The 23,680-nt window shown below is 47.8% G+C and overlaps 1 protein-coding gene across 1 annotated transcript; it reads right to left on the reverse strand.

The window, feature by feature from the left end:
• Positions 1-244: 244 nt before the first annotated feature.
• Positions 245-2,271, reverse strand: LOC138488647 (nuclear apoptosis-inducing factor 1-like). Its single transcript, XM_069615808.1, has 2 exons — positions 1,442-2,271; positions 245-1,127 (listed from the first exon to the last, which is right to left on the reverse strand). Exons 1-2 carry the CDS (start codon positions 1,860-1,862, stop codon positions 289-291), a joined length of 1,260 nt encoding a protein of 419 aa, XP_069471909.1. The 5' UTR covers positions 1,863-2,271; the 3' UTR covers positions 245-288.
• Between the last annotated feature and the right edge of the window lie 21,409 nt (positions 2,272-23,680).

The raw sequence follows: 23,680 nt of genomic DNA on the forward strand, positions 1-23,680 counted from the left end.
CTCCCCCCTGCACACCCCCCCCCCCAAACTCCCCCCTTAACTCCCCAACACACCACCCCGCCACCCCCCTGCACACCCCAACACACCCCCTCCCACCTCCCACCTCCCCCCTGCACACACCCCCCCCAAACTCCCCCCTTAACTCCCCAACACACCACCCCGCCACCCCCCTGCACACCCCAACACACCCACTCCCCCCTCCACCCTCCCCCCCCCTGGAATCCCAACAAAGGTGTGAGTTGGTCTGTGCAGCAGTGTCAGTAGTAGGATTCCTACACTGTCCGGCCACTATTGGCAGCCCCCTCCACTGGCCCCCGGGGCACCCCTGCCTGTGCTGCGGAGGTTCCTCCCCGATCGGCGGATGGGGCTGCTCGGTGTCGAGCTGGCAACCGAGGAGGATCCTGCCTGCTCATTTGGACGCATGGCCCGTATTGTCTGCACAAGGTCAGTGATGGCGTGCCGCACAGCAGCTAGTTCCGCGCAGATGTCCTTTGTGGACGACTCTATAGCTGCCTTCACAGTCTCAGCACATTTATCCATTGCTGCACTTGACCCCCCACATTCAGCAACATGTTCTTCGAGCAGCGAGGAAAGTTGCTGCTGCCGGGTGGCAATCGCCTCCAGAGAATGGTTGGGATTCTGGGCCATGGCTAATGGCAGTGGCATTCCCATTGGGCTGATCTGCCCCTGCAGCGGGGATGGAGTGGCTGGCCAATCGTCATCCTCTGGCTGACCCTGTGTGGCATCCACATGCGGGCTGCTTAGGGACAGGTAGGGGGAATGAGGGTGGCCTGTGGGGCTCCTGACATCACTCTCCTCAAAGGTCCCTGCTTCACTATCGGAGGAGGCAGCAATGGCAGCAGTCTCCCCAAGTGTGCTGCTTGCAGCAGAGGCTGTGGCTTCTGTGGGCATGATTGGTGTGATGTCTGCTGCTGCTGCTGCTGCTGTACTGCCTGCTGGGGTGGCTGTCTGTGCCCTGTCCTGTTTCCCTTGCATGGATTTTGCCTGCTGTGGTGTTTTCCTCGGGACGACAGAGGTGGAGGGTTGTGGCGTTGGCACAGTTGGCCTGGCCCTCTTGGTGGGTGTGGAGGCTGTGGTGTCCTCTTCCTCAAGGTCGGAATTTGAGCCTGTGGTGGGACAGAGGAGGGAGAGTGTTATTGATGGGTCTGCGGACATTGGCCGGGCATTGTTGCGACTGGCATCTCATCAGTTAGTACATGTGGCACATTTCATGCAGGGGAAAAAAGTTGACTCCCTTTTGTGTGGAAGTAGCATGGAGGTATGTGGGTGCCTGCAGTTAGGGTGTGCATGCTGCATGTGTACAGGGTGCAGATCGGATGTATCTGTGGGCAGTCTCCTGCTGATGTGTTGCATTCACACTATGGGCCAACATTGTACTTCACATGAATGGACTTTGCATGCCTTGATTTGAGCCACCTACCTGCATCGCCCGATGTCGGGGCTCCTCTCTCCATTCCTCCTACTCCTTCAATGCTCTGCATTCCGATTGTGGAGGCACAGATTTCCTCCCATGGCTGCAATTTTATAGGGGACTCCGATCCTCCCCCAGTTGCCATTGCCAGGTTCATGTTGGCTGATAGTATGCTCCTGACTCTGAGCCGGAGATCGTCCCACCGCTTGCGGCACTGTTTGACATTGCGGGGTGTCGTTCCCACGGCACTGACCCGCTGAGCTACCAGTGCCCATATGGCCTTCTTCTTGGTTATGGCCGGTCTTGTCAGTTGGTTGGAGAATACCACTGCAGCGTTCTCCTGTAGGGTCTCCGCTAGAATGGTGAGCTCCTCTCTGGAGAAGCGGTCTTGCCGCTGGCGGTCACAGGCTTTTTTCAAAACTTTCGGCATCTTCCTGCAGGTAGAAGGTTGAAGCCGGTATTGGCGGGGTCTCAGGCTCGGATGTCCAGTGGTTTCGGAGGATGGCAATGGATTGTGTTTTTAAAGATGGCCGCCGTGCTCTTTCCCGTTCCGCCGCGGTGACGCTACTTCCGGTTCCGCTTATCTACGGTCAACGCTAATTGCGGTGACCGCTAACTACGGTCACCGCTATGTACGGCGGTGGCGGTGGTGCACCTTGCGCCGCATACGATGCCGGTAGGTGCCGTTTTGGGGGCATTACCGCCATGGCGCTGTTTACATTACCGCCATGGCGTAATGCTCGTGCGCGATGGGTCGTAATGTGGCGCACTTTACACCATCGTCCCACGGCGTTAACGTTCATTACGCCATGGCGGTAATGACGGCGGATTACCGCCAGGGTCGTAATGAGGCCCAGTGACTTTTGTACAAGGGACTGTTGGCAGAGCCCAAGCACAGAGAACTATGATGAACATTTATTTTCAAGGAACATTTCCTATCAAGAACTGTGGAGTGAGGAGGGCAGTCAGCTACAAGATACTATGCCCGGAAGGCATTTACTTTAGTTGGCCTAATTTGTGTTTAGTGGTAGGATCAGTTAGTCAGATTGGGTTTCAGACCGAGAACAGTCCTTTTTATGTTGACAAGACGATCTGAAGGGCACCCTAGGTTTTTCAGTTGTAGATAGACAGCCTTACGAGAACAGTAAAACCAGATTAGGGAGGTTTTTATTTACGTTAATAAACATCTTTTTGTAATGTCCAGTGGTCTGACTCCTATTTCTTTTTTTTATTTGAATTTATTAAAACAGGAAAAAAGCATTACAAACAGTGTTTGTAACTCAACAAAGTGGTATAAAAATAGTCAAAGCATTTTCTCCAACAGTGCATACGCTGAATGGCCAAAAATAATGTCCCCCCTCCCGCCCCCACGCTCCACAGAACATTCTCTCCTCACTCAATCCCTGATATACATATTTCTAAATGATACAATTGGAGCAAAGTGTGAGTTCTCTAGCAACAGCGATAGGCTTGGTTGACTCTGTATGGCTCCCTCTGGGCCGTGGTGTCGGTCTCTTCCATCTAAATAGATCGCTATGCTCCCGCTGGAGGGAAGAGTAGAATTATCTAGTCTCCTTCCGTGCCCAAAGGGTTGGTCTCAGGCATATATTTGCGTGCAAAGTCTTCCCAAAGCATGTCACATTGCCCAGATTTTGCATGTAAGGTCGAGGTTATATTTTCCATGACACAAACATTTAATGCTACATTAATCCATTCACCCTTGCTTGGCGTACTATCAGACTTCCACTTCATTACCAGGATGGTGCACGCTGCTAATAAAAGGTGAGCAGCTAGACCCCTGATTTAATTCCGTTCATCTTCACATTGTTCAAATCCAAAGAGAATAAGGAAAGGGTCTGCGGTCCTCTGAATTCTGTCCAGATCGTTGATCCACCCTAGAACCTCATCCAAGTAAACTCTAACCCGGGGGCAGCCCCACCACATATGCCAGTAGTCAGCAACTTCACCACATTTACGCCAGCACAATGGGCTCATTAACTGAAACATGCTAGAGAGCCTAAGGGGATCATATTGCCACCTGTGTGATAATTTGATCGCATGAAGTTTATATTGACTGGATATCGAAACCTGAGGAGCGGTCCTACACATCCTCCCCCACATGTCTGGGTCAACTTCTTCACCCAGATCTTTTTCCCATCTACTCCTCAGGGGCAACGTGGAGCCTCTCCCAGCCTCAATCAGTGCTCTATACATAGCAGATATTAACCCTTTCATTTCCGTCCTGGAATTCAAAAGCTTTTCAAAGGGGGTGAGTTCTCTACTCATGTTATCTTTCCACTCATCCCTTGTCGGGGTACCCTTGATCTGCAAGAACTGGAAGACAGGCAGGGGGCCCAAACGTAAGGCTCCCCCAGTTCTGAAATCGTAATAAAGGAGCCATTCTTCCATAATTGACCCATCCTCTCCAGCCCACCCTGAAGACAGGATTGGAATCTCTCCAAATTGGGAATTACTTCTCTAATGGCAGGGGCCCATAGATGGCACAGCGGGGACGGCCATGTGGTAATTTTTTGCATGTCACCTTTCTTCCTCCATATTTCCCAGATATTTCCCAGTATCGGGTGATCCCTCAATCTTCGTAACAGTTTGTTTCTCGGTACCCATAGCCACTCAGAGACAGCCGCCGGAGCCAAGTAATGATTATCTAATGCAATCCATTGGGGTTCTTTATGGTCCCGTAAGTGGTGAATCAGGATTTGTAATCGGGCAGCTTGATAGTATTTCCACAGGTCTGGTAGTCCCACCCCACCTTTATCTTTGGGTAGTGCCAGAGTGTCATAGGCAATCCTCGGTCTTTTACCTGAAAAGGGTAGAGAAAACCAGGGAGGCAGACCATTTTAATCGCATTAAGCCTACCAAACCAAGATATCGTCAGTTTTTCCCATTTGGCGAGATCAGCATGAAACCTTGAGAGGAGGGGGGAGGGGGGTAATTAGCTTCGTAGAGTTTATCCATGTCCCTCATTACCTGTATGCCCAAATATTTTAGCTTGACACTTTCCACCACAAGGCCTGGTGGGGAGAATCTATCCATGTCTGCTTGTGTGGGTTCGTGCAGGGGGAATAGTATTGATTTGGCCTCGTTGATTTTGAAACCAGAGCGCACCACATAGTCTTTAATTAGTTGGATCGCTCTGGGTATAGAGGATGTGGGGTTTGAAACGTGCAGAAGTAGGCCATCTGCATACAGAGCCACTTTGTATTCAGTTCCCCCTATTTGAAGTCCCTCCACCTGATGGTCGCCCCTTAATTTCTGGGCTAGGGGTTCCAGTGAGAGGGCAAAAAGTATTGCCGAGAGAGGGCAAACTTGTCACGTTCCCCTGCCCAGCTCAAACTAGAGGGAGTATTCTCCATTAATAAAAACGGATGCCCTGGGAGAATACAAATAGAATAAATAAAATAAATACAAAATAAAAATAAATACAAATGTGTACACCACCTGGATCCCACTCCTAAGTTTCGGCCTATACCCACTTTGCAGAGGACTGCCATGAGAAGGCCACCATTCGACCCTGTCGAAGGCCTTCTCTGGGCCAACCGACAGAAGGACAGGGTCACTGGTCATGTTCTGGGATGCATTAATCAAGTGTAGGGTCTTTCGTATGGTATCCGCTCCCTGTCTACCTAATATAAAACCAACCTGATCAGCGTGTATTTGGTGTGGCATAAATATCTCTAGTCGGGCAGCAAGGATTCTGGTATACATTTTGGCATCGATATTCAACAAAGATGTGGGATGGTATGAACCACATTGTGTGGGGTCCCTTCCCTCCTTAGGAATTACTGAGACCAGAGCCCGAACAAAAGAGTCCGGGGCTCTCCCAGTGTCAAGGATCTTGTTAAAGAGTTACACCATAAAAGGGAGGAGGCAGGAAAGGAAGGATTTGTAGAATCCAGAGGTGCAGCCGTCCTCCCCGGGGGCTCTGCCCAGTGATAGCCTCTTAACAGCATCTTTGACTTCTTCATCAGTTATCGGGCCCTCTAATACAAGAGATACATCACAAGAGAGTTTGGGCATTTTGACAGAGGACAGATAACCTTCAGTTCCTATCAAGTCAGGCTGAATTTACGATCTGTATAGGGTCTCATAGAAAGTGGCGAAGGCTTCGGGGATTTCTGCATTTGTTGCAGTCTGGAGACTCTTCCTGTTCTCTATTTCTAAAACTTTCCGCTCAGCTCGTTGTTCACGTAACCTGGCAGCCAACAGTGCGTCCGCCTTTCATAGAACCTCCGTCTTAGGAGTTGCAACCTACGAGCTATTAGTCCATGCACTAGGAGACGGAGTTCCCCCCTCTTCTTTTTCCCTCCAAGATCTTGTCTGCTTTCCCACTTTTGTCCCTTCTCACTTCCTCATCTAAACAACAGATCTCCTTCCTGAGCGTATTCTCAACCAGACTAATTTCTCTCTTCTTGCTCTAGAGCGCTCTTATCAGGACACCACGCTAAGTTGCCTTTCCCGCTTCGCACACAGTCATTTTGGAAACCTCCCCAGTATTGTTTATCCTGAAACATTCGTTAATCTAATTTTCCATCTCTGTTTTAAAGACAGGGGGCCTCATTAGGACCCAGGCGGTAAGGGGTTTACGGCGGCGTAAACAGCGCCGACCCTTACCGCCTGATTCCGAGGTCCCTTAGCGCCATGGAGGTTTTAACACCTGCTTTTAGCAGGTGTTAAAATCCATGGCGCTAAGGGACCTTGTTGTTAATTACGCCACCGTAATTTACGGTGGCGTAATTAACGCCTTCCCCACTCCCATTATGCCCTATGGGGCAAAAATGGGAATGGGGAAGGGGAAATGGGGATTGGGGACTTACCGCCCAGCCAACCTCGGAATGGGGCGGTAAGTCCGCCAACCACCATGGCGTAAACATAGTTTACGCCATGGTGGTAAAGGTACGACCCAGGCGGTCGGTAACTTACCGCCTGGGTCGTAATGAGGCCCAGGATCTTTCCAGAGTGTTTGATTGCATCTCCATTGACCCCCCCCATTGTGGGCAAGTTGTCCCAATAGACATCAGTTGTAACCATGTCATGATCAGACCAAGTGACCAGAATGATCTCTGATCTTGTCGCGGTATCATGTAGTTCCTCTGATAGATATATATAATCAATCCTAGTAAATGTATTGTGGGGGCAGAATAGAAGGTGTACCCCTGCTCATCGGGATGGAGCTCCCGCCATGTGGCTCGCAGTCTATAAATGTTGAACATGGTCGCAACCTCAGTACAACCTCCCTCGGCTGGTTCTCTCGAATCAGGATTCCCTGCTTTCCTGTCTAGACTGGGATATATCCATAAGTTGAAGTCCACTCCGAGGAGGACATGACCAGTGGCTTTGAACATGATTTTGGGGATTGTCTTAGCCAGAAACTGGGATTGTCCAGAGTTGGGGGAGTATACTGTGGTAAATGTGTCATTCAATTTTCCTATAGAAGCCACCACTAGCAAAGCACGCCCTTCTACATCCACCCAAATCTTGGCGGTCGTGAAGCCCAGCCCTTTTATAATGAGTATACTTACTCCTCCTTTTCTTACATGTCCAGAACCCCAAAACTCTGACCCCGTTCATACCCCCAGGAGTCCTCGTTCTTCTCCTCTAGCATATTTAGTTTCTTGTAGGAGGACGACATCGAGCCTCGCCCTGTTGGAGAAATGAGACGCTTGACATTTAGTGTTCCCACCCTAAGGAGGCCTCTCATCTGTGGGACCGTATTAACCGCCATTTATAAACACATTTGTCAAGTGACCTCTCAGCCAGGATCGCCAACCTAGCGATCTACCAACCAATCCAGTGTGCCCCAATTTGTGATTTGATGATGATTCTGTTCCTAACCCACCCCTTTCCCGCTTCACCTATCCCCCCTCCCTCCACCCACACCCACCCATTCTCCATCCCCGGTTGATGGTGTCCAACCAACATCAGTTGAAAACACTGATTTGGCACCGGACCACCAGTGCAGACAGTTACTTCACGGTCCCATCTCACAAAACATTCTTAATGTTTGAGCCCCCATTTTACGTTCCACCATATCAAAACATTAACTCTCAGAAAAGATTGAAAACTCGATCCTCATATAAGTTTGTCTTCTGTGACACTTTTGTCTTCCCACAGCAAGAAGTTCTTCAAATAAGTAGCGTTTTCACTCGCGCCCACGTCAGGCGGTTTCCGGGCTATAAAGGACCAGCCACATAGGGCCTCATTACGACCCTGGCGGTAAGGGGTTTACGCCATCGTTAGCTGCGCCGACCCCTTACCGCCAATTACGAGGTCCCTTAGCGCCATGGAGGTCTTAACACCCGCTTTCAGCGGGTGTTAAAATCCATGGCGCTAAGGGACCATGGAGTTAATTACGCCACCGTAATTTACGGTGGCGTAATTAACGCCTTCCCCACTCCCATTATGCCCTATGGGGCAAAAATGGGAATGGGGAAGGGTAAATGGGGATTGGGGACTTACCGCCCCGCCAAGGTCGGAATGGGGCGGTAAGTCCGCCAACCACCATGGCGTAAACGTAGTTTACGCCATGGTGGTAAAGTCACGGCCCAGGCGGTAACTTACCGCCTGGGTCGTAATGAGGCCCATAGTCTGCTATCACACCACACATCACTGGTATCTTCCGCATGCAGAATTTCTGCTTTTACCATTGGCCAGGCAGGCGGGGGTTAGGGGGAGTTCCACGCAGGTGGGATCCCTCTGCCAAGCTGTTCCCTAGAAGACGTATTCACAAGCATCTCGGGTATTTTGAGGGTGAGTGGTAGCGATCTTTAGGAAATTCAACGAAGTATCCACCAAACTTAATTATCACCCTCAGGCAAAGTGTTGATCCTCTGGAATTTCCTCGATCCCTTGACCCGTTTTCTCCTCAGGCCTTGGAGATGCCATTGTTTCCCACTCTGTCCTTCTCCTTCATGGTCTCAACCATCTTCACGTGTCTCCAGAAGTTCTGAAGTACAGGTCTGAATCTCTTTTTCGGATCTCAGCTGCACTTTCTTGCCTTCATGTTCAAAAGACAGGGGGAAGGGGTAACCCCACCTATATCGGATCCCGCGTTCCTTACGTCATCTTGTGAGGGGACCACACATTCGCCTCAACGCCAAAGTCAAGGAGGATAGGTCCTGAAAGATAGTGATTTGTGCTCCTCCGAGAGTGATGGATCCGCCAGATTTAGCTTTTTCTAAGATCCTGGCCTTGTCCTGTACCTGTGGAAGAGTGCAAGGACCGATCTTGGTCCACCTGCTGAACCTCCTGCCCTGTGTATCCTCTCTGTTTTAGGTTCATCAATCTCCTCATCGGCAACCAATAGCTTAATTATATCATGGAGCGTCTTCCTAAGGTCTCCTTCTGTTTCACCATCTTGTTTTGGGATGCCAAAAAAGCACAGATTGTTTCGTCTCTCGCAAATTTCCAAGTCATCCATTTTAAGACAGAACTCTTCTTCCCTCTGCTTTATCTCAGCTATTCGGAGTTCATTTGGGTTTCAAGAGTGTCTATGGAGGCTTAGTTATTCTCAACTCCTTCGAGTCTCCCTTCAATCTTATCTATTTGCTGTGTGATCTTATCAATCTTCCCGCATATACTGGCACCCATGTTCTTTATTTTGCTAAGGAGAGCTGCAATATCCCCTTTGGTGGTTGCCGATTCCATTCCGGAGGTTTCCATGGTCAGAGTTCAAGAGTTCTCAACAGCAGGAAGGAGTGGGCAGTAGGTGAAATTGTCTAGTTTCAGTTTATGTCCATATACACACATGTAGTCCTTCCACTGTGCTCCTAAGGCGACTGCTCCGTGGCAAGGGTAGTATTTCCTGCCTCTATAGTGGGTCTCGGGGAAGGGCAGGAGGTCGTCACTTACTAGGAAATGATGATTGGAATCCGTTAGAGTCACTTAAAGGGGTTGGTAGAGGATCGCCTGGGTATTCTTGGAATCCAGGGTCCGTAGAAGGCCGCCTAAGATCTATGAGGGCAAACAAGCAGGTTCCAATACAGTCCATTGATTGAAGGAGGGCACACACCCCGTTTCCGGGCGCCCAACCCTTCAGAAGAGAGGGGGATTTGTTCCTATCACTTAAGGGCTGTGGGCGCAGTTCTGGTGATGCTCCGATGTGATCACAGTATTGTTGTGGTCGAGCACCTAGTGGGTGCTGACTTTGTTTAGTGTCTGAGGAGGTCTGGCTAGTCTGGACTTGGTGGTGATTTACTCAAAGGTGGTTACTGCGCTCAAGGAGGGTGTACCCTTTGGGGGCATGATTTCCCAATTTCCACTCTTGATGTGAGCCTCTATTCCCCTATTAAGGCTTCAAGGATGCACCCTTTATTTGACAATTGCTGAGGCGTTCAAAATGTAAAGATTCTAAGTCAGGTGATTTCAGAATGGTTCCAGAAGTGTATTTTAGTGCACACTGCTCATTTGTGGTCTGGTTCATTTCGTCGGGTTGACTCAGTTTCTCATCAGTCGATCCGGGGACGCACCCCCTGTTCAATGCTAGTGAGACAATGGTAAGTTCCTGGGTTCTGTGTCCTAGTAAGGGTCTTTATGAGGAGTACACTATACTCACACTTCAACTGACTAAGGGTCTCCCCTTTTCGCAAATGCACTCCTTTAGATGTGGCAGGTTTTATCTGGGGGGAGCAACAAATAATGAGGGTTGGCTGGTCCATCCTCCTGGTCAGGCTCTCTTCACGGAGTGCTTATGTGCCTGAGTAATATGAGTAATAAAGGATTTCGGTCTGTGCACATATGGAAAGGTCAGTGGTAGTGGGAGGTTTGCTAACTGGCTTTCTCTTGATGCCAGTGCCCCACTGCATGTGGTGGAGGGGCCAGGAGCCCGGTCAGTGTTGAGGAGACAGCCTGCGCTGCAGTGGCAGATGTGGTAGTGCTTCAAAAGGGGGATTCTTTATGGTTCACTTGTCCAGCTTGCTTACAAATTCGAGAGCGTATGCAGGGACAAGCAGTTGTAGTGTTAGTTTATGCCACCTCGTAGGAGCGGGGACAAGCACTGGCACTTTGAAGTTGCACGCGAGGTTCAAAACCTTTGTTCCAGCCATCGGTGAGCAGAGGACTTCCCAGCAGTGGTATTTGCAATTTGCTTCACCGTTGGGGACGATTCGTCCCACTGCGTATCATGATGGTGGAAGAGCGGGCAGAGGGGAGCAGGGGGAGCGTCTGACATGAAAGCTTGATTGCTCACCTTCCGTGCCCTGCTGGAAAGCTTCAACAAGGTCAGGGTCTGCCCACAAACCGTCTTCTCCTTCTCTTCCACAGCAGGACATGAAGCACCAGGAAGAAGTTTCCGCTGGCGCAAAGGGGTCTGCTTCAACGGACTCGATCCCCGCTAAACTGGGACGTTGTGCATCCCCGTCCATCCGCTGTTGGGGGCACAGGCAGCTCCGAGGCTCGCACGCAGCTTCAAGTTCCGTTCTCGGCATGCGTCCGCGGGCCGGACGTGAGGCAGGGGGGCTGCACTCCCACACATTGTTTCTCTGCGGTTCCTGCACCGATTCGCTTGGTTGTTGGATCGCCTGGAGGGGGGTTGATTGCTTCATCTGGCTCATCATAAGTTTCTGGGAGGGGGGTCCACTATTGGAGGCTCAGTCCACTTGTGGGACCAGAGAGTGTGGAGCTTACGCAGAGAGAGAGCACATCTGCGCGCCCCCTGTTGGCCAGTCCTGACTCCTATTTCTAGCATGCCACAACATGCACATTGTTATTTCTGGTTTCACAAAAGCTAAATCAAACAATCTACAATACACACATGTCTTTCTTAAACCCACCTTACCCATATCAAAAGATTAAGCAGCCCAAAAAAGTTTGCAACAAAACAATTTACATTTTTTCTGTGAAATCATTAATATTTATTGGCAATAAAAGAAAACACGTTCTCAAACATCCCGTTTTCCAATTCCTGGGATGATTTAAATCTAAACTTTGGACACTATGTATGACAAATTATGGGTTATTAGCTTAGCATGTGACCAATTTGATTGCATCTTGTATCAAGAAATCAGGTTCACCCTCATACATTAATTGATTATTCTTTTATAATGTGATTAATACCAGACTCTAGTCTCTAATCATGGAAACTAGATTCAAACCTGCTTTGCTCTACATTGGCTTGCTTCCAAGACAAACACATTGCTCCAGAGCTATCCTGCGGGTATACAATACAGCAATTCCACTGTTCGTTAAGGAATACATTTCAGTGAATGTATTGATTATGGCAGACACCAATCAATGTCTCTCTGAGATGGCTAAAGCATTCAAAGATTCCAAATTGTGGGGAACATATCATATCCTATTATGATGATGCTACTTATGGTTTCAATTTTAATTATACATCTCAAAGCATACAAACCTTGCTCTATACTCCCTCTTTCGGTGACGTATCTTATGAATAGGTCCCCAAACTATGTTTAAATGCTATCTAGGGCTTGAATAATTCTCTAGAACAATGTCTAAATGATCTTGGGCCTGGTTAGACTTTTTGCATGTCTTTCCAAGGCCCAGAACAGGTTAAACAACAACTGACCTAAGTTTGCACTGCCAGTTAAGGCCCTCTTCAGTTTCGGCACCCCCTCCAAAATCCCGCTCAGGTAATCTGATCCTGATTTGTGAACAACCTCTGCTTTTGGTTCAATCTAGATCAGGCCATTTTAAAACAGTTTTACCATTAGCTACATCCAGTTGTAATCCAAATCTGCCTCTCTCTCCTGTCGAAAAAAAGGATGTCTTGCTTCTCTGTTTTCCCAAAAACTGTCCACTCTTCCGATGTGTTTGAGCATAAATACCCAGCAGACTACACCGATGCAGCATCATTTTACATTTTGGATAGGACAGACCCCATGGTAGATGCCATTCACTTTCTTACACCCACTAGGGCCATACTCCTTGATTCTGTTGGCATATTGAAGGTTGAAATGCAATATGGGATGCAGCAGCTATAAACTAGGCCTACCTTTATGAGTGAGAAAGCAATATTGAACTGAAAAATTCATTTTTTGAATAATTCTCTACATGGACGGATGAGGCCTCATTACAATCCTGGCGGTCTGGAAATAAGGGTTCCAGTAGCAACGTACCGGCACCCTTCCAGACCACCAGACTACGAGAATACCTGGAGGGACCGTTGCTCCCAGCAGGTCTGACCTGCTGGGAACACCAGCCACTGCAGGTATGGTTTTCACTGAAGCACCATCACCGTTATCAATGGTGCCAGTGATTCTGTGACCCTATTCCCTTGGAGTCCTATGGAACTCCACGGGAATGGGGATTTACACTTTCCGCCGCCTTACATCCTGAGTCACCGGGACTTGTAGTCCCCTGGAGACACCGGGATTTCAGGTGGCGGAACAGTGTTAGGAGGCCGGCGGCAACCTACCGGTTGCACTGGCAGGTTACCGCCAACCATGTAATGAGAATGCAGGGTGGGTAGAGGACTAGAATTTGCAGATCACTGCCCTGATCTTATGAAAGTAAGTAGAACCTGCTGCCGGGGAGGGGGTTCTTACAAGACAGTGCTCTTCTGTCTTGCCGAGGGATAGAGTGAATTTGGGTTAAAGAACCAATATCACCCGGGAGCTGGTTCATTGAAGTAATAACTCTTTGTATGATTGTATACAGATTTTACAAAGAACTGGAGCAGTCTTGTCGCTTTATATTTGTTGGTGATTTATTAATACACTCAGTCAGCATGTGTTTCGACTCAACATGTTTTTTTTTTCAAGGTTGTGGTGATAGAACAAGATGTGATGCATTTGCAGTTTAGGAAAATAATCACCCGGGTGGAGGTGACCAGTGCAGTGTTTTGTACAGTGGATTTATATAGTTTAGGTGAGAATAAGACATTATTGTGTCATTCGTGAGATTTCAATAGGCACATTTTCAGGCATGGTGTACAAGGTTGTGTGTATACAGAGTGGTGTGAACCAAGTGTACATTGGTTGTTGTGAGTGACATGAATACAGTGATTGTGAGTTGTTATTGTTAGGTAGGCATATAACATCGATGATTACATATGCATTGTAATGAAACATGTTGTTTTAACATTGTATCATTGCACCAAGGAAGGAAAAGAGGGAAGGAAGAAGAAAAGATGTTGCGATTAATAATTGAGGGATTGATGCAGGCCCTATGTTTACTGATAGGGAGCCATGATGCGTGTGTCTTACCGTGTGTGGTGATCACAAAGCATATATTATGTTCTATGAGCTCTGTCAATAGGCTCCTGTTGTATAAACCTGCAAAAGGAAATTGAGGGTGTTGTAAGTACCAGCACTGCCTATAGGGAGATTGTATCCTGTGGCATGAATTTAATGGGCGAGAGATACAGCAGGCATGGGATACAAACCTATGTTATAGCTGTGCATGGTATGCAATCATTATTTATAGCCATGTAGTATTACAGTTAAAGGGTGAGGCAGCAGGGAGCCTAATGGTGCAACCGGTAATTACAAGAGCCATGGTGCGGAGGAGAACCGAGGTCCAGGGTGAGGGCTACGGAGGAGTGACATGTTAATGCCCATGGAGCGACCAGTGAGCACATATAAATGCAGGTCCTCGCTGTTGGGAAAATAAGAGTGTACCTGAAGACTGGGAAAAGGGAGGGTGGCAGGGTGGGGGGTTTGTATATTTGCCGGCCGTGTGGTTAAGTGCCTGACCAAGGGGGAGGGCTGAGGAGGGGTGTTGTTATATGCCGCCCCTATCATTTAGGTTTGGGGCAATGGGAAGGTGTTCCTAAAATGATGCCCTGTCATGGAGCATAGGTTAAAATAACCCGCAGCCACACCTTAATGGTGGCAGAGAAGTAAACACAAAGGGGAAGGAAGGGAATTAAATTTCACCCGCAGCCCCTATTGGCAGAGCTCATCAAACATAATATATGCTTTGTGATCACCGCACAAGGTAAGACACACGCATCACGGCTCCCTACCCATAAACATATGGCCTGCATCAATCCCTCAATTATTAACTGCGTCATCTTTTCTTCTTCCTTCTTCTTGTATAAACCAAACAGGGGCAGTGTACTAAAAGGTGCCTTAAGGACTCTGGTTCCGAACCTACCTTAGAAAATCGACAACAGCGTGCCTCTTTATTTAGTTTTGCTCAAACCCCTTGTATCTCTTTGGTGTGAAATAGATTCAGGCGATATCTAAGAAATATGTTTCTGTAAACTGGACAAGGGAATTTTCCTAGGTATCTTAGAAGGGAGTTAAACAGTTGTGTTTCTTCTTCAAAATGTACTTTATATTTTCTACATTGTGTTTGCGTACCGATCCAGTCGTTAATCCAATTTTTTCCTTAGCCTTGCTTAGGTTGCTAAGCAACAGCTCCAACCTAATATCTGCAGTTCTCATAATTTGGAGGGAATCCCTTACCCACAATGTCAAGGCAGAGTCAGATCTTGCTATTATGGTTTCCTTTAACAGCGGAAATAATTAATTTGATTGCGCCAATACACACTTCCTCAGAAAAGCTAGGGCTTTCCACTTAACCATAGAAAACAAGGAGAGTAAACTTAATTCAGATTGCTCCACTTGAATAGGGGTATTCTAGGGGAGCAAAAAAGCTCTCTTCCAGTAAATTTCTTCAATAATGTTACAGATCGAAACAGACAATTTCAGTTTGGTCTCTGCTCCATAGACTAACAAAGGGTCAGCTTTCTGCTTATAAAAAGTTAACAGCGGGCATATGGAGTAGCAGCCAAACCTATGGTGAATTGCCAGTCCTTGGGAGGCTAGAGCCTCAGCCTTATGCCACGGCTGTTTAGTATTGGATACATCTTTTAAATTATCATCCATACATATGCCCAAATAACTATATTCGTCCACCCTAACCCCAGGGAAATTGAATAGATACCATTTAAAATCCAAATTCTTTCGAAACTCTACCAGGTTTCAGTCTCAATATATTTGATTTGAATATGTTAATCTTTAATCCATTATTAACTGCATATTTCTCTAGCATAGTAAGCTGCCTTTGTAATCCTACTGGGGTCTGGTCCAGAAGGACAAGATCGTCAGCATACAGCAGCCAATCGATGGTGGGAAAGGCGTGGACATGTTTCAAACTCCTTCTTAAATCCAAAATGAACAGATTAAATAAAGCAGGGGCCAAAATGCACCCCTCCTTTAGTGCCTGTTAAGTCAGGATCAATTGTGTACGTTTCCAAAACTGATTTACATGGACTTATAGGGAAGTATGACTAGGCCTCATTACGTGTCCAGTGGTAACCATGCCACTGCTTCTGGTGGGTTGCCACTGGACTTGCAACACTTTTCCGGCGGCTGACTTCCCGGTGCCCCCGGGACATTACAAGTCCAGGGGGATCGGGCAGTCAGGCGCAGGAAAATGTTAGTCCCCATTCCCATCAAGCCCCATATGACTCCATGGCAATGGGGACACAGAAACACTGGCACCGTTGTTAACAGTGCTCGCCTGCAGAGTTGTAGTGGTGAGGACAGGAAATGGATGCCGGTACGGTGCGACCGGCTCGCCATACTTGTAATGAGGCCCGATATAATTCCCTTAAAACATTTACCAAATGATTAGGACAGTTCCAGTATTTTAACTTTTTCCAAAGGATATGTCTATCTACACTATCAAAGATCATCATACCTCGCTGCAGAATACTTTTTTTAAAGATGCAGAGAATAAAGGTATTTAAAGAGTTGCCAATCCCTTTAATGATCAATCATGATTGATTTGGATCAAAACAAATGCTGTCTTTCACCCATTTGGACAAATTAGGCAGTATTGAAGAGCAAATATTTTTCCATGTGTGTCTAGGAGGGCGATCGATCGATAGTTCTTTGGAAATGTCCGATCGCCCTTCTTGAATATTGGGATTATAATGGACTTCTTACAGGATAACAGATCCAGCTGGTCTTTTAACACCTGGGTGAACAGCGTAAACAACACACCTGCCCAGGCCCCAGGGTGACCCTTAAATGGAACGTGTGAGAGCCCATTCGGGCCAGGGTCACGATACCTACAGCTTCCCTTAATCAATTGAACAAAGTTGTTCTTATCAAATGGCAATAGCCTTTCCTCATCCAAGGGGGACAGTTCCTCCTCCTCACTGAGTTGGGTAACTATGAACAGAGTTGTAAAGTAGTCAATCCATGATACTTAGAAATCGGATTCACTTGTAGGGCTGGCTGTGGAGTGACATTTCCCTCTCCCTTAAAAAGCCACCAAATCTAGGAAAGATTCTTAGTGGATAAAGCTGCAAACATTTGTTCTGCATCCTTTTGTGCCATTATAATTCTAGGGAGCCAGTTATTATACTTAAGCTTTCTCTTCTTCTTTTTCAAGTATCGGGCCAATGTATCAAGTGGGGAATATATCCTAATTTCTGCCCACAAAACTCTTTTAGTTTCTGGATAATCAGGTAAAAAGTATGCTTGTGCATAAAATGCAATTTTTATTATCATTTTGTTTCTGCACAAAATGATTGAACACATCCACATACATTCCAGCTAGGCAGTCACCATCATCCATCGAGTTCCCAAAGACATTTAAAAGATAATCATTCAATTTTTTCACTGCCACTACAGTCCATGATAATCGATTTCTGCCTATATTAACCATGATTCTGGGGGTATAATAATCCCACTGATCCACCAAGAGATGGAATTAGCCATCTATTTCGTAATAACCCACAATCACTTTTATTAGACGAAAATACTTCCAACTCGGCCACAAGGGATTTTTTTTTTCCTGTGACAAAGAAGTCATCAATAATAGCTAACTGAGAGTCTCTTCGCCATGTGGGTTTCGGAGGAATATCCCTTTTAACACTACCGTTAACCATAAATGGTAGATTGGACTACTGTGATGCTCTCTATGTGGACCAGCCAACTGGACTAATCCACCGGCTTCAGCTGCTCCAAAATCTGGAAACTCGGATTGCCACAGGTACACCGTATGGCACTCACATTAGCCCAATGCTACGCTGTTTACATTGTCTCCCAGTGAAACAGAGAATTGTTTTTAAATCTCTTTGCCTGGTTCATAGGGCTTACTATGGAGATGGTGCAGATTTTCTCCAGGACAAATTTCAACCTTACATTCCCCATCGATGTCTGAGCTCGGGCAATGCTCGTCTGATCCAGGTCCCCACCTTTCGCCATCAGCGAATGGGTGGTCGGGCCTTTTCAGTGGCTGCTGGTAAACTTTGGAAGAGTCTTCCCGTTCAACTCAGGATGACTGAGAATCACTTGCTTTTCCATCGTCTGTTAAAAACCGAACTCTTTGTTCAGTCCTAAGGCCGTTTATCCGGTTCCGTGGATATCCTCGCGCCAATATGCCCTTGTGTGAATGTGCGTGGTATAAATGATTCTAACATAACATAACATAAACAAACCCCTATATTCCATCGGGGCAAGCAAGACATTTCTTTCCCGTGACCTTGAATCAAGTTGCCCTTTTGTTTAAGTAAGGTTAGTAATAAATAGACCCAAGCACGTGATATTCAAATCTCCTGCTATAACAATAGACGATATATCCGGGATGACTAACCATATATCCAGTAAATCTTCTACTGTATCAGGGAATTCATTGGCTACAATGCCCACAGGGTTCCAATATATGTTAATAAGGACGAATATCCCCATTCCCTTAAAACGCAGCTTGTCGCACACTAGTTTAGAGGCTTGTAGAAAGGGGTTTGGTGCAACCTATTCCTGAAGAAGCACACCACAACCATTGAGAACGGCCATTAGTACGCCTGATGAGGGCCACCCCTTGGCTCCTTTTTGGGCTAGAGACATGTTTATAGAAAATCCGTCCATAACCGGGACAGAAGTGAACCATGTTTCCTGTAACAGGAACACATCCAGCGGTATCAAGAGATTACCTTCAAGTTGTAACAAATGCTTGTATTGCCCCGTGTGTTCCAGAAATTACATGTTAGGAGTGTACGTCTTTCTAAAGAGTAATTTCTTTCTAAACTGCAGGTAGGCTACTTCGGATCTGAGGTCAGGGGGCAAGCCATTGCAGGGGGAGTCACCGGTGGCATGAAGAGTTCTTCCACCCCACTTCTTTTTGCTGAACGGTGCAACAGCAATGATCTTGTGATCAGTGGATCGGAGGAGTCAAGGGACACTGTAATTCTTGATCTTAGCCATGAGATAGAAAGGACCAATATTCCAATATGGATCTGTGCCATCACTGGAAGCCAGGACAGAGAGATTAGAGCACAGGCATGCGGTCCCAAGGGTCCAGGCGCAGGGTAAGCAAGCAGCTTTGTTGTGGATGATCTGGACGTTGTCAATGAGATGCTATGGGAGGCCAAGCTGCAGGCTTAGACAGTAGGCTAACCTGTAGCTCAACATGGCTGAAGTGACCTGGATAAACTGAGAGAGGTTCGAGAAAAGTCACATCTGCTTCAAGACATCTAAGGGAAAGCAATGTCAATAAATGTCGAATTATAGAGAGCCATGCATGTGAAACACTAGTGAGTAAAGCATGTCAAGCACCATCGAGCAAGGCATTTGTCAAGCCTAGTGAAGGAGGTAAGGCAAACAGAACTTAGCCATGGGTGTGAATACAATGAGCAATGCAGGTGGAACAGTAGAAAGCATACTGTCCAACACTGAGAATTTCAGGTGAATCGTAGCTCATTGAATTACCACAAAAGAGTTGTTTTATTTCTGGTTTTCAATGCAATTTTCTAGGAGCAAATCTTGGATGATTTTTCTCTTGTCCTCTCTGGAATACATCAATTTTCAATGTGGTCAATTATTTTGATTTAAAGTAATTTACCTGATGTCAGTGTGAATCCTTTGATGGCCCACCCGGGAAATACTCTTTTAAAATAGTGTATCATTCACTGAGGTATCTGAACAGCTTATGTTTCCTTGGTTCTTACTATAGATCAAGATTCAGAAGCAAAGCGGTGCCCAGTGGTCTCCCAAAAGCTATTAACCAAGTGCAACGGCCACCTTTCCGTCTATGATTCAGCAGATGGAAGCCACCGAACAACTTAGTTCTTGGTATCAAGACAATTACTATCTTCTTTTTCACTGACCGTGCCACCGGATTCTATGTTTTGGCATGGGGCTGAAACCTTTGGTTCTCCTGATGTTTTTGACTACAACTCCCATCAACCCTGGTCAGTATAGTCAATGTTGGGTGATCATGGGAGTTACAGTCCAAAACATCTGGAAAGCCACAGTCTGCATATCCCTGGTCCAGGGAGTGGGCCAAGGCCAATCTCATTGAGGTATGGAATCACCCATTAGTTATATCAGATGAGGGAGCTACGTATTCCGATTCTAGAGCATGTATATCGGCACCAAGAGGGGCTGCAACCAATGGTAAGCCCTGCATTCCGGTGCTCGGATGTGGCGGAATGTTTCAGCTTTCCTCTAAGGTGCTGCAATAGGACACCAGTCCTCCCCCTGTTCTGTGGTGCAGTCGGTTACAACAGCTTCTCAAATTGCTTCATGTAGTCTTCCACCACCGTGCCGATAACACCAGGAGGGCTCGTCTCGAGGGAAATAGCCAATTTATCAACAGGTTTGGCGGGAGAAACTTCTGCATCCCCTTCGCTGAACTTACATTGTCCATATCCTATGCACGTATGATGGGCAGAAATCACTGTAGGTCTTAAAAGTTTTATCTATGAGCAGAATTATTTCACTCCAAGATGGATCGCTCCAAACTACTCATGTTGACCCATTGTTTAGTGTAACAAAGCACTCGGAAATGGCCACAACTCAACTGAAGTGGGTTTTATTGCATGAATAAATAAATAAAGTGATTAATTACTAAATAAAAACATAAATATGCTATCTCATATGCATTATTTATTTTATGAGGTGGTCTGTTATGTCATGTTGTGTTGTGTATTGAAAATGTTAAGTTACATTGTGTTGTGTTCTGCTGGGTATCTGTCGCATGTCCAATACACCTTACTTTCTCTGCATACCTGCTTAAACTTCAGATCCTAACTTCATAGTTTGTGGGTAGTTATAACATCTACAATTCTCGCCCTTTTATTGAAGATATACACCACACTACTTACACTACTAACTCCTACATTCTGTCTTAAGGCCTCTGATGAAAGCATATTAAACATGGGTGATTCCATTTTGTGAAAGACTAAGGCCTGGATTAATTACACTGTTTTGCCCACCTGCGTGTGCCTGCAGAACACACAAGTGGATAAACACCCACATACTACATGGGGGTAGATTCACAAACACGAATCGGTCGTCGTGGAAAGCTTTGCACACCAACATTCACTTTTTCCAATCCGCTCAACCGCAGAGTGTGCACAAGGGAATGTGGTAGGAGCGGCTGCACCATATAATTGCACACCTGAGTCACTGCAGAAGGCATTTTTATGTTCAGTAGATCTGCATTCTGCCCCATGTGCCTGGCCATATTGTGGCATGCGCATGGAAAAGCGCAATGTGGCCAGCGTTGTCTGAGTCCCCTGGGGATACTACCCTTAAGATGCAAATGCTTATGTGTAGCTTATAATTAAGGCCTATGCCTGTCTCAACAGGTTTTGGCCCACAGATTTCCAGCAACCACCAGGATGAAATCGGGGCTGTCCTCTGCCAACAGGACACCACCACCACCACCTATATGGATTTCCCTGAGGGCGCGCTCCATATGAAGATGGCTGCCCCCATACCCAGTGCCTTCCCAGCCTCCCATCATCGTCTTCCAGCTGAGCTCCCTGCCCTGCCTGTCCTGCAGCATGATTGGCTGCACACTGGTATAAACCAGAACCTCACTCCGAGCCACGAGGCGAAGCCAGCCTTACACGAAGGCCTCCACATAAGGCCAATACCTGTCTCAACCTTTCTAGGCCTGGCAGGCCCCTGGCCCAAGCCTCACCTGCCTGCTGCCCTCACCTTTCCAAGAACAGAATGTACGCGTTTGCATGATGGTACGAGTCGTAAGCTCCTCCTCAGCTGCGCCTTTCACACCCCTCTCTCCCCAACAGACCTCCTGCCGCCTCTCTCCCCCGCAGCCCCTTATGCCACTGTGCACTGCACCCCACAATGTGCCCATGCCACCGTGCACCGCCCCATGCAGTTTACCCATGCCTCTGCTGCTCAACATGCCATGCAGTCTGACTATGTTTCTGCTGTGCACTACGCCACCCATTCTGGCCATGCTTCCGCTGCACACTGTGCCTTGCACTCTGCCCATGCCACTGCACCCCACAATCTGCCAATCACACACTGCGTCATGCAGTGGTCCCATGCCTATGCTGCGCACCGCGCCATGCAGTCTGCCCTGTCTCTGCTAAGCACTGTGCCTCCCAGTCTGCCCATGCCTTTGCAGACGGCACCCCGCAATCTGCCCATGCCATGGCACACCACGCCATGCAGTTTGCACATGCTTCTGCTGCGCACTGTGCCATGCATTCTGCCCATGTCTGTACTGTGCACTGTGTCACACAGTCTGTGCAAGTCTCAACGATGCACTGTGCCCTGCAGTCTGCCCATGTCTCTACTACAGAATGCACCCAGCAATCTGCTCATGCCACCGTGCACTGCCCCATGCAGTTTGCCCATGCCTGTGCTGCGCACTGTGCCATGCAGTTGGCCCATGTCTCTGCTGAGCATTACGCATGCCTCTGCTGCGTACTGCGCCTCACAGTCTTACTATGTCTCTGCTGTGCACTATGACACGCAGTTTGCCCATGCTTCCACAGCACACTGTCCCTTGCAGTCTGCCCGTGCCCCTGTGCTCCACAATCTGCCCAAACCACCATGACCAGCGCTATGCAGTGGTCCCATGCCTACGCTGCACGTTACGTCATGCAGTCTGCCCATTTCTCGATTATGCACTGTGCCTTCCAGTCTGCCCGCAGTCTGCCCATTTCTCGATTATGCACTATGCCTCCCAGTCTGCCCATGCCTTTGCAGACTGTACCCCGCAATCTGCTCATGCCATGGCGCACCACGCCATGCAGTTTGCCCATGCCTCAGCTGTGCACCACGCCATGCAGTCTGCCCGTCTCTACTGTGCCCTGCGTCACGCAGTCTGCCCATGTCTCTGCTACACAATGCACCCTGCAGTCTGCCCATGTCTCTACTGCGCTTCGCAATCTGCCCTTGACCCTCATGCACAAACAGCAAAAATGACCTCCAACCATACCACTGACCCCATTGTCAGGGTTCCATGTGATAATATCGCCGCAAAAATATCGCCATACAAAAATTTCGCCATATTTTTGCGGCGATATTACCCCATGGAACCTGCGGGGGACCACCCCGCAACCCCCTCATCCATTTACCCCATAAATTATCCCCACCAAAAATATCGCCTATGGCCGCTCCCGACGACCATATGTACGGCGATATTTTTGGTGGCGATAATATTACCTGATACCATTGTCAGCCATCCACTCCATGATCCACCACGCACATCACCACCTCAGTTCCTCCACACACCTTCCTTACATCTGCTACCATCCCAGGACCTCGCATTGGTGCATTGGTATGCTATGATATGATATGTCATTTATAACACGCCCGTACACAAGTGTTTCTAGGCACAACACAACAAGGAGGGGGAAATAGAAGAACAAAACAAGGATCTTAGTAGGACTTGTGTCATTCAGATCACGCAAGTGCAGGGGAGAGGGAGGGGGGAAGTGGCAGGGGGTGTGTGGGGGGAGTGCTGGTAGCTCAATAAATGCCAGGATGTGGGGAGGGGAGAAGAGCACGTATGCAATAAGTGCACCCAGAGGGTGGTTCATAAGTGCAGAGAGAGAAGGGACTGTAGGGTTACAGACACAGGTCCTTAAGTGCTGGGGCGGGGCCCGGAGGGAGTGCGAGGGCAACTGGACATGCAGGAGCCTGGGTCCACATTCAGTGGGAGACCAGGTGACCAGTGCGCAGAGCAGTCAGGGACATCAGCAAGGGAGAGGAAGCGAGAAAGCGGAAGCGAAAAGGAATGTCTTGAGTTGCTTCCGGAACCGGAGGTGGTTCTGCTCAAGTTTTAGAGAGGGAGCGAGGCTGTTCCAGAGGGAGGCCCAGCCTGGAGAAGCGGCTGACCCTCAGAGAGTTGAAGGAGGATTTGCAGATTGCTCGAGAATAAACAAGCCCCTATATTCCATCGGGGCAAGCAAGACATTTCTTTCCCGGGACCTTGCATACACAACCAAACTAATTAATGCTAGTCGACCCTTTTTATCCACTAATGCTTTCCTCAACATTGCTACGGCTATCATCAGATCCAGGCTGGATTACTGCACTGCTCTCC

Source organism: Ambystoma mexicanum, chromosome 9 (genome assembly GCF_040938575.1).
Source record: "Ambystoma mexicanum isolate Mex_15411 chromosome 9, UKY_AmexF1_1, whole genome shotgun sequence".
NCBI lineage: Eukaryota > Metazoa > Chordata > Amphibia > Caudata > Ambystomatidae > Ambystoma > Ambystoma mexicanum.

Coding starts and splice junctions, on each gene's coding strand:
- LOC138488647 (XM_069615808.1), bottom strand. CDS start 1,862: ATGCCGAAAGTTTTGAAAAAAGCCTGTGACCGCCAGCGGCAAGACCGC. Junction 1,128..1,441: donor CCCGACATCGGGCGATGCAG/GTAGGTGGCTCA, acceptor GTCCCACCACAG/GCTCAAATTCCGACCTTGAG.